The sequence below is a fragment of the Artemia sp. Qi Xiang Cuo genome, chromosome 15 (genome assembly GCF_049724085.1).
Source record: "Artemia sp. Qi Xiang Cuo chromosome 15, ASM4972408v1, whole genome shotgun sequence".
Lineage (NCBI taxonomy): Eukaryota > Metazoa > Arthropoda > Branchiopoda > Anostraca > Artemiidae > Artemia > Artemia sp. Qi Xiang Cuo.
In genome coordinates this window covers 29,233,881-29,245,861 of record NC_142808.1, presented here as the reverse complement: position 1 = coordinate 29,245,861, position 11,981 = coordinate 29,233,881, and the positions used below count along the sequence as shown (strand labels likewise).

At 36.4% G+C, this 11,981-nt stretch overlaps 1 protein-coding gene across 2 annotated transcripts in view; it reads right to left on the bottom strand.

Moving 5' to 3' along the window:
- The window catches only part of Eh (Eclosion hormone), a 32,931-nt gene extending 25,601 nt beyond the window's left edge, over positions 1-7,330 (bottom strand). The window contains exon 1 of one of the 2 annotated variants that reach the window (XR_016142996.1): positions 2,108-2,198. Coding sequence is in view for 1 of the 2 variants with exons in the window: in XM_089101687.1 (XP_088957813.1) it covers positions 7,241-7,243 (3 nt within the window). In the remaining variant the exon portion in view is untranslated. Of the gene's footprint in view, positions 1-2,107; positions 2,199-7,240 lie in introns of those variants that run through there. The other variant, XM_089101687.1, reaches the window with a different exon arrangement.
- Between the last annotated feature and the right edge of the window lie 4,651 nt (positions 7,331-11,981).

The window sequence follows — 11,981 nt, the reverse complement described above, 5'->3', positions numbered from 1 at the left end:
ACAAAAATTTCGTTTTTAATGAGCATCAAGTAAAGAAAAATCACACGGAATTAGGCAACTGAGTCTCTCAATCCCCGTAAAGTTCTTTTAAAAGATATAAAAACTACTTATTTAACACAAAGAACCCCCATGTAACTGAACCCCTGTATAACTGAAACCCCTGTACAACTGAACCTCCGTGCTAAATTTCATTACGTTTAATATCTAGTCACCAAATGCTCCAAGCCTCAGAAGACAAAGGGATTTTGAAAACAGGGAGCCCGATTTATGAAAAAAAAAGGGAGACCCCCCGGGCACCTGCACCCCCCGGGTAACTGAACCCGTGTATAACCGAACTCCCGCCGAGCCACTGGATACTCTTTAACTGAACCCTCGTGCACCACACCCCTCTATGCACCCCACCCCCCGCCAAACACTTGTAAGCCCTTTATTTTTAAATTTACAAAATTTTTAAAAAGTTACATAAGTATTATACATAACACATCGGCGAGGTAAAGCTAGGTCAATTCATAAAGTAATTCTATAGTTACTTTTATATTAAGATATTTAATACTGTCTATAAATGTCCCTTTTTAGCGTAAATGCAAATATATTTTCGCAAATATCTTGTCGCAAAAAAAAAAATTCGTAAATATCGTACACTAAAGAAGTAAATAACATTTTCAAATGAATGACTCGTTCTATTAATGAAACCCATGAAATGAATAGCCACAAAAATAAGTGCATAACAATGAAACAAGACGTGCTGGTTTTTTGGGCTTATCACCAAAAAGGCAGTGAACTTTGAAATTGCGTCATGACCTGTAACTACTAGAAAAAACCTGTAACTACTAGAAAAACCTGTTTTCCTATAGCTTCCATAGAAATGGTACTTCTTAGTCTACTCTGAAAACGTATGTTTACTTCCCAATAACCAATACTATATGTTAACATTGGGTAAAGTTCATAACTTTCAGCCCTCCCCTGGGGACTTCGGGGATTAAGTCATCCTAAAAGACATATTTATCATATTTTCGACCATGCTAAACAAAATGACTATCTCAAAAATATTCATCGGGTGACATTGGGAAATAAATGAGCGTGGGAGGGGGCCTAGTTGCCCCCCATATTTGGTCACTTAAAAAGGGCACTAGAACTTTTAATTTCTGTTTGAAAGAGCCCTCCCGCGATATTGTAGGACCACTGGGTCAATACGATCACCCCTGGGGAAAAAACAAACAAACAAATAAACATGCATCCGTGATCTTTCTTCTGGCAAAAATGCAAAATTCCACTTTTTTGTATATAGGAGCTTGAAACCTCCACAATAGGGTTCTATGATATGCAGAATCTGATGGTGTGATTTTCATTAAGGTTCTATAACTTTTAGGGGGTCTTTCCCCCTTTTTTCGAAAATCAGCCAAATTTTTTGAGGTGCGTAACTTTTGATAGGTAAGACTAAACTTGATGAAACTTATATATTTGAAATCAGCATTAAAATCTGATTCTTTTGATGTATCTATTGGTATCAAAATTTCGTTTTCTAGAGTTTCGGCTACCATTGAGCCGGGTTTCTCCTTACTTACAGTTCGTTACCACGAAATGTTTGATTTAACTGCAGGTAATGTTAAATCGTCAAATACAGTTAGGAAACCGACAAAGCAATATCCGTCCACCTTCCGCGCTTTAGCCAAGAAGAAAAACACTCAAAAACAGAACAGGAAACATCTTGTTCAGGCGGGAGACTGTTTATACACTTTTATTGCAGATCATTGCTTGTTTTGTTAGCAATCTTCTTCTACCCACCTTGTCATGCAAAAAAAAAAAAAAATAATAATAACCGAACTATTTAAATTTACGGTGCCCTGTCCCCATTGTAGAGTTTTAAGGAACATGTTACGATTTTTATTACTAATGACAGCATACCAGATGATTGGAAACTTTCATTTTTCAAAACAGTTGGCTATATCGCAATGTTGACAAGCAAAATCGCAAGGAGCCAAACCCAATAGTGTTGCGAATGTGACTGATACAGTGTTGTAAAAAAAAACACCCTGTGTCATAAGAAGAAATGCCTTTGGTAGAGGGTAGTTCAAAGAGAATATTTGAATTACTAAAACTATCCTACCGTGAGCAAAGCAACAGATTGTTAAATTATATGACTGAAAGGAATAGTATTCAAATTGATCGGCCACCCAGTCAAATCACAAAACACAACAACAATCACAATCTTATTGATTTGACAACAGATCCTGTCTCAAACCACAAGAAAACGCTATCAGTAGACTCCAATCTCCTAAATTGTTTACTCTCCTCAAACTTCGAAAAGATGCCAGTAGCGAAAAGGCAGGTTTAAAACAATTAATGCAACGTCAAGAGAGGATAGAAGAAGACTTGACTTAGCACTCTTCCTCAACAGGGTCAGTAGATTAGAGGGAAATATTTGACAGCACCATGAGTCTTTTCCAGGTGGTCCTATCCAGGGCTAGGGATGGGGCCTCATTTGGGTTCATATTGCTGTTGAGGGGGAGTTGGTTTATTATGTCTACCCACCCGATGCATTGCCTCCCTCGAGGATGTAGCTAGCCATTTTCTAAGGATTGAAATCTGTGACGATCCTAAAAGAAGAAGAAGAAGAATAGTATAAAACGACGTTTGTAACAAAATCTCACTATCAGCCAAGAGCCTAGCCAACTATACCTGCACACAGAGCACAGAAATCGATATCTATCATCTTATAATTGATCTCCTTGAGTCAAAAGATCTACTGAAAGATATCTGAGAATATATAATAAATAAGAGACAACCAAGACAGTAGCTCTGTAGCCCACAGAGTGAAGCAAAAAGAAGAGGGTTAATTAATACCAACTGAATAGCCCGCCTGCTGTGAATTAGAAGAAGAAGAACAACAAGCGCACCTAAATAAATTCTCAACAATAGTGAAGGCAGCAGTAGTATGAACAATGATTTGTATCCCGATAGTCAAAGGATTAGACGAAATTGTCTGGCCCAATGTTTTAATACAAACAGCATACTGAAAAGAAAGGGGACTTGACGCTGCACAGTTCCGTGGAAAATAGCTGAAACTCAGAAACGGGGAATTTCATGATTATGAATTGCAGAAAGTTAAAGTTAGTGGTCTATATCAATTTGAAAAGGTACTGAAAGTCGAACTCATAGAGATTAGAGACAGTTGCGGGTTTGCTGGTAAAGGCAAAACTCTAAATTTGATTCTTGGATAGCTGCTAAAAATGTCAAATTAATTGCCAAATCTTAACGGTTTCTATGTGAAATTTATGCCCAATGTTTCTTTTTCTCTCTACGACAACTTGAACATAACAGCTGATTTTTGGACTATACTCTCTCCTGCAATCAAATTTGAAGATAGATATGAAGTTGATCTGGTGAATTGGGACCTCAGGAACACATATGATGTCCTAAGAAAGAGAAATAAATGTGATATTAAAGCAAGTAGTCACAAATAGTCATTTTCAAGCGATGGGTTTGCGGAAATTTTTGACTCTGTTGAATATACCTTTGTCACCGTATCCTATGAAGATTACAACAATGCGCATGAACTGTATCGGCTTGCAAACAAAAAGGTATTCAGTCAGAAAAAGGATGCTTTCATGTTCAACTATGTAACGAAAAATAGAAGAATTTACAATATTAACCCCAAAGATAATGAAAGAATGATTCTCAACGACAATTTAGTGTTGTCCTTGGGTTCAAAAATAACATAGTTAAAGCTGGAAATTTCAGTAGGAAGAATCATAAGATTTATACTGACTATGTACCAGACAGTTGTATATCTGTTGAGGCTTCTTTTGTAGAGTCTTCCAGAATTGGTAGCAGTAATGTTCCACTTTTACGAGCTCAGGAAAGAAAAACTATGGAGAATCATATTCACCGCTACAATAAAAGACATCTCCAACATGTCCCCGTCAACAATTCATAGCCTATATGAACTCTGTCACTTAACATTAATAGCAGACTTTGGCAATCTTTTAGCAGTAACAGAGGACTCTGTGTCATTACAAGTAGTTTCCGATCCATTCAAGATGAAACACAGAATACAACAATATGCACGAACTGTGTTGAATTATCAACAAAAAAGAGTTTAAACAGAAAAACAGTGCTTTCATATTCAGCGGAACGGACAAGAATATAAATCACTAACCCCATTGAGAATAAATAATTATCCTAAACGACAATTTGCGCGAGGTCCTTGGGTTTAAGATTGTATAATCAATGCCAAATTTGTTTATTTGGGAACTACGAAGTGACCGTATCTCCGCTCTATTCTCTGAATCTCTGATATTAACTGAAACTCTAAGAAAAACTGAATTTTAATATCAATAGATAAATGTAAAAAAAATTTCTAGTTATACTAAAATTGTCTATGATTTGATTGCAGGAGAGAGTATAGTCCAAAAATCACCTGTTATGTTCAAGTTGTCGTAGAGAGAATCAGAAATTGAGCCGTCCCAATTTCCGCTCTATTCTCCCACTGCAACTTTCAAACAGTTTGCGGTAACAAACTCTAAGTAAGGAGCGACGCGGCTCAATATTAACTGAAACTCTAAGAAAAGCTGAATTTTAATATCAATAGATAAATGTAAAAAAATTGTCTAGTTATACTGATTCTAAATGGATACAAGATTCATTAAGTTTAGTGTTACCCATCAAAGGCTACAAGCCTGGTAAAATTTGCCTGATTCTCGAAAAAGGGGGAGGAACCCCCCTAAAAGTCACAGACTCTTATTGAAAATCATACCATCGAATTCAGCGTATCAGAGAACCTAACTGTGGTTCTATCTGCAAAAATGTGGAATTAGGTATTTTTTTTTACCAGAAGAAATATCACGGATGCGTATTTATTAGTTTTTTTGTTGTTTTCTTTTTTCAGGGGTGATCGTATCAAGCCAATGGGCATAGAACATCGAAAAAGGGCTTATTCATTAGGTCATTACAAGTTTTAGTGCCCTTTTCTAAGTGACCAGTTACATTGGGAGGCAACTAGCCCCCCTCCCACACACCATTTCTCCCCAAAACCGTCTGATCAAAATTTTGAGAATGTCAGTTTGCTCAACAGAGTTCAAAGATTGAATAACTATGCATTTAGGAAATAATATGCCCCCCCACATCCCCTGGAGAAAGGTCTTTAAGTTATAAAATGTTTCATTGTTTACGGAAGTGTGCATACATTTTTTAGGTAAGGGGGGGGGGTGAATATTTCGCTGGAAAAATTTTCCATGGGTAAATTTTCCATGGGGAGGGAAGGTTCCAGGGGGTTAACTTTTCGAGGATAATTTTACACTGGGGGAATTTCTCAGAACTCATATACGGAGTTCTTTATATTTGTCTTACTATCTCTTTGCTTCATAAATTTTACGCGTGGAAATGTTATGGGTAATTTTCTGGAGTAAATTTTCATCGGGGAGCGAATTGTCTAGATGACCTTTGTGCGGGGAAGGGGGATTTTTCTGTGGAGGTAGATTTCACGGTATTATTAAGAAAATTAGCAGAAATTAAATATATAAGAAAAACAAGTTTTTTCAGCTGAAAGTATGGAGCAACATTAAGACTTAAAACGAACAGAAATCATTACAAATATGAAGGGGTTGCCACTCCCCTCAACACCTCACTCTTTACGCTAAAATTTGAATTTTGTCGCAATTCTTTAATAACGACTCCTGAAACCCAAGGCTCGTTTAATTAGAACAAAAAGAGGCTTTTCTTTAAAGTACTAAAATACTTTAGTGTGAAGAGCGAGGTGTTGAGGAAGGGGCGACCCCTTTCACATACGTAATAATTTCTCTTCGTTTTAAGTTTTATTGTTGCTCCTTACTTTCAGTTGGTAAAACTTTTTTTTTTTTTTTTTTTTTTTTTTTAATAAAGTAAAAGCCCAAGAATATTGAAAATTATTTTGTTTTCTGTCGTTATTTTTTGAGAAGTAAAGTTGACCATAGGCATGTCTAGTACCCACACCAACTTTGTCGAACAAAGGTAAGCATGTTGTAGGCTCCTGTGTTTGACACCGATTGATGTAAGCACTTTTAATTAGTATGGAGGACAAAAGTGGATCCAAAGCCATGCGAACAGACCCCATCCCTGATACGGATGATTTTTTAAACTTCTCTGAAAGATTTTTATGTTACACTCTTTTTTAGATCTAAAACGCAAAACAAAATTTACAGTTTCTATAACGTGAGGCACAAAGTGGGCCCATGTCCTCCCCTCCAACAAACCACATCCCTTTATCCATCTACTTTTATTTCAAAAGCAGACATAGCTTACTTCCTTTGAAGTGTAATAGCGGGCAAAGTGGACCCCAGTGTACAGAAAAAATATCGTTGGGCGTCACCCTTATCCTTCCAAAAAGCTTTTTGTCCTTGATCAGTTTAGAATTTGCTTCTCTAAAGTTCTGAGCCAATGTGGACTTAATCTGAAAAAATGAATAGCCCAAATTGGCTAAGAGAAATCGTAAAAAAATATAAATTCAATAAAAAAACCGAAAATTTTTCTTTATCTGAACGCAGATTTGAAAAATGCAAAATTGCACTATATTCAAAAAGATTTCTTTGCAATTCTTCCAAAATACCTTTGTTTAATATAAATTTCCTTGTTTTCAAATTACTACCAAATAGCCTACTCTAAATTCTCCCAAATTAAAAACCTTGTTTTTATATCATTTTAAATAAATATACACTTAAAAATAAACAAAGCTGAAACTCTTAGGGAGGGCACGTGCAGCTTGAATTTTGACTTGGGAAAGTGTTCAAGGGGAGCCCATTTGTCCGTCTTTATCACAGGTCCTTGGGCTGGGAAGATCCCTATGCACAAAACTATCTTTCAAAATAATTTTGTGTTGCCTAAAAACGGGCCAGATTTTTTTCTCAGTAACCAGAAATCACAATACTTTTATTTTACCTAGATTAAAATTATTGACCCCCCTCCCCTCCTGAAAATGTGCCTGACGTTTATTTTAGAGGTTGTCAATTTCAATGTGTTTGTGCAACCAAGAGAATGATTTATAGTAACTTTTTGAGAAAGTAAAACTTTAGGCTCCTGGAGAACAGAATTCCTTCTTTGAAAGTAAGTGAACAAACAGGGGAAAATAGATAACTGAGGTGGATTGGTCGGTTTAGGAGGGATATGGTCTACATCTCAGTTTGATAAAAACTCAACACAACTCCCTTTTTCAAGTTTTCTACTTACTAACTATTATTTAGACATTTAACAATGCAACGGTACTTACCATTGCGCTAGATGATGCTTCAGTACTCGCTATAAGCTAAATAACAGCCGAAATCATGTTATAAATCACATAGGACCAACAGGTCTCTATTATAGTCGGTCATGTGCTAATTGCCCGACTACAACATGGGGTTAGAATCAAGAAAAGAGTCCAATGGAGCATACGCAAGAGTAAAAAGTAAGGTGGGAGTCTCCAAAGGGGATAGAATACAAACCTATTAAGGGACTAATTAGTATGCTACAGGATTTCTTACTTTGGGAATGATATACATAATTGGATGCTTTGAACTTGCTGAGTTCAATTAGTCAAAGGAATTGATACAACCTAATAAAAGACTATGACAGATTAAAAAGAGTTAAAAGTAAATGTAGGAGTTTTTTTATTTTGAATAAGCCCATGTTGAGAATTAGCAGTTGCGAGAGCACAACTGGTAGCCTATAGAGAGCAAAACGGGTAGGCTATAGCAGAACTGGAAGTACAACAACACAGTTTTATTTGAAGATTATGATATGCTTATGATACTTTTCCTTTTCGTTCCTATGGTTTTATTTATGTGAGTTAAGTTTAAATTTCAACGTTCAGCTGAGCAGAAATTAATGTTATATAAGATGCCAAAACAAAACGAGCAGAACTAACTATGAATAAAAAAATTAAACCCATAGCGAGAAGAATTACAGCAATTCGTAACGTGAACTACATTAATATGGTGCTTTCTCCCTCAAAACCCCAAAAGATCAATGTCATTTACCCTTTAATGGAAAATCAAATGAAAAAAAAAGTTTTTTCAACTGAACTTTAAGGAGCAACATTAAAATTCCATACGAACAGAAATCTTTCTGTATATGAAAAGGTTGCCCTCCCCCTCAATACCTTGTTCTTCGCGTTAAAGCTTTTAACAATTTTAAAAATGCTTCCTATTCTAATTAAACGGCCCCTGTGTTTCAGGAGTCGTTCTTAAGAAATTGAGGCAAACAGTCAAACCTTAGCATTAAGAGCAGGGTATTGTGGAGGGAGCAACCCCTTCATATATGGAATAATTTCAGTTTTGTCTCGAGTTTTAAGTTGCTCCTTACTTTCAGTACAAAAAACTTATTTTTTTAAATTTAATTTCTCATTGTTTTTCGAATAATGCCGCAAATCTGGCTTACCCTTCTTGAACATTTTATTCCCTTATCGGGAAACTCCAGAAGTTTTCTCCGAAATTTTATACCATGTTCGAAATCCCCCCCCCCCAATAAAATTTCTTGTGGATGATTCGGCCTGAAAAATTCTCCTTCGCATACTTTTATTTGAAAAAGACTTTAGTCGATCACTTGGTCTTACACGCACTACATAAAGATCATTCCAGGATTATTACGAAAGCCGATAAAGGCAATACTGTTGTTGTATTAGATTCAGATGATTACGACAAAAAGGTCAGAGAATTTCTAAATGATTCTAACACATATGAACAATTAGCTACCGATACCACAGAAAAATTTGTCCAGGAAGTCCGAAAAGCTTTCTTATCTAAAAGGAAAAGGTGAAATTACAGATCAGTTGTACAAAAGGTTTTACCCTCGCGGATGCACGTCCCCTCGCTTTTATGGTCTTCCTAAAGTTCAAATTTCGGTAATCCACTTCGACCCATTGTTTCTTCTTTTAATTCTCCTACAGCAAAAATAGGAAAATTCTTATCAGTTATATTTCTCCCACTAATTCAGGCTCAAAAATCCTATATTAAAAATTCCGCTGAATTTGTTTCCAAGGCAAAGCAAGTTTCGGTTAAACCAAATGCAAGAATTGACAGTTTTGATTCAGATTCAATGTCTACTAACTGTGATCCTCAAAAGGCCGAACTGATTTTGAAGCAAAAACTTACTTCTAACCCATCTACATCAGAAAAATCTACTCTTTCGAATCAGACACTTCTTTTGCTTACCGCCCTTTGTAACAGAACCTCTTTTTACTTCTATTATAGTGGCATTTTCTATAGACAGAAATATGGGCTTTCCATGGGTGCCCCCTTTTCCCCAATACCGGCTGATATCTCTATGGAAAACCTTGAAGAAAGGGCTATTTTGCAAAGTTTTTGTAAACCTGGATTTTGGGTTCGTATTAAAGATGATATTTTTTATTTGTGGGAGCATGGTGACGAGTCTCTGAGTTTTTTTCTTCACTTCTTCCACTCCTTGGATCCAAAATTCAAATTAACTCAGGAATCAGAGATAGAGAGGCGTCTTCCTTTCTTAGATGTTCTGGTGCACCGAAATGATTCATGTTTTGAGTTTGGTGTCTATAGAAAACCCACACATAATGACCGTTACTTAAGTTATTCCTCTAGTCATTCTCCTGCTGTGAAAAGAGGAGTTGCCACTTCTCTAGTTGATAGTTTGTTCAACACGTTTCTTGGATTTAGAGCTCAACCACCTTAGAGATATTTTATTTGGGAATGGTTATCCAATTAGTTTAATAAATTCTGTAATTGCAAAACGCATTCAAAGATTATCAGATAGTTCCACAGAAAACACAAATCAAAGGGAAAATTCAGTTTATCTTGATCTCCCATACGTTAAAGGGGTTTCAGACCACATTTCAAAAAATCTAAGGAAAAATAACATTTACACTTATTATAGACCCAGTAAAACTACCAGGTCCCAAATTTATCAAGGTAAAGACCCTATCCCGATAGGTGAAAACTCTGGTGTCTACAGAATTCCTTGTTCGTGTAGTCTTTGGTGAATCAAAAGACCTGATCAGCGGATAATAGATAGATACACTCAAAACTCTATTTTAATTAATATTATACTCAAAAAGCGAAAAAACTAGAGAATTTTGATTTTGCCCATGCAGTGCACATTATTAAAAAACTAGACCATACTATTTTGTTTAATTAAGCTAGTCTAATTTCACATGACAAAGGTATAGTTCGGCACTACAGAGAAGTAGTTGAAATTTATAAAGACCATCATTTAGGTCAAGATTTAAACAGAGATTCCGGTGAATTAAGAATAAACGAGTCATATTTCGGTTTTCTCAAAAGAGAAGCCAATCCTGTAGTAATCCCTGAAATAAACCTTGAACAACTTTCCCAGTCATATAATCAAACACGTGAACAACCCCTTAGGTCTCAATGAGTGTCTGCAAGAAATGCATTAATTAAAATCCGAAGTCAAATGACATAGAAAAAAAAAAAAACTGTTGTTCGCTAGCATCCGTCGATGGCAGTTGATATTTTTTTTAATTTTTTGCAAATTGCGGATATTGGCGAAAAACTCGCTTTTATGGTTGTTAGATATTTGGTTTTAATTCTTATAATTTTTGGCTTTTATTGAATTTTATTCATCTTTTAAGTTTTTGGTTTTTTCTTTGTTATTTCGGTTCTTTTCACATAGAATTTCCACGTTTTTTTTTGTTTTTTTTTCTTCGGCACTGTCCTTGGATACATTATTTCGTTTCGCGCTAAAGAAGAGAAGCGTTTGTCCTCTCGAAATATTAGCTTTGTTTTTTCAGTATTTTCATTTTGCCTATAAAAACCCCTTTTTTGCTCGTTTTTCTTTCTTTATGTAATGTCAGGCCAATGTGAGTAGCGAAAGGGGTACCATTTTGCTCTCTCTATGTTCCATGGCGCCTTTCCAAGGCAGATTACCAGACTGGTTATTTGGCAGTGTATAATGTGGTCAAACAGGTTTTTTTCCTGTTATTGTTGTGAATTGCACAATGAATATACGTCATGAGTCCACATGCACATTCTTAAAAAGATAATCTGCCTTGGAAACAGTTTGATGTGTTCGGGGAAATTACGTTCCTTGGCGTTTGATTGACATTTGGAAAAAAGGGGTAATTAGCGATAGGATAATTTTTTAACATGAATTCTCTGAATAAAATATTTTTGGAGCATGTACTTGACGATGGAGAAAAAGGGTTAAGGTGATTAGCAATTACGAGCGGGGATTTCCCACCTGTTCCTAAACATTGCAAAAAAGATAGTCAAATTGCGTAATTAGGAATGGTTTTTTAGGGAAAGCTGTCAATCACCCATGTGTTATCCACAGTTCCATTTTTGAAGTATGTGCTATCAAGAGCGGTCTCTGATTTGTTCTGGATAATTGCCTTTAGCCAACAATAGTTTGATATGAATGTATCGGTAGATAGGATTTGCGAATTTGATCCTATTGAAGTGGAGAAAATAAGAAAAGGGTTTAACATTTGCAAATACTTCAATGTGTTGTCAATTTAAAATAGTTTAGAAATAAAAAAAAATAACAAGAAATTGCTGAAGTGTTTTGGGGGGAGATGGGGTGATTGTGTACTGTATAATACACATGTGATGTTTGGACAGTGTTGTCAATTTAAAATAGTTTAACATTCCCTCCTTCCCCCATTTCTGAGGGCAGGGGGGGGGGTCAATTTTGGAGGGAAAACCAAAAATACTTACAAACGAAAAGAACGCGGATCGACATCACGGGGAAGGCTCAGCGGCCCCTCCGTCCTCCCGTTCTTCTGACCAGAGTGGGGGGGTCAATATTGGAGGGGAAAGAAAAAAAGCACGGAAGTTAAAGTCAACGGGATCTGCCTCAAGGGGAAGGCTCAGTGGCCCTTCGTTCCCCCATTTCTGAGAGCAGCGGTGGGGGGGGGGGTTCAATTTTGGAGGGAAAATCAAAAATACACAGAGTAAAAAATAACTGGGATCGTCCTCAAGGGGAAGGCTCAGAGGCCCTTCGTTCCCCCATTTCTGAGGGCAGGGGAGGGGGGGGGTCAA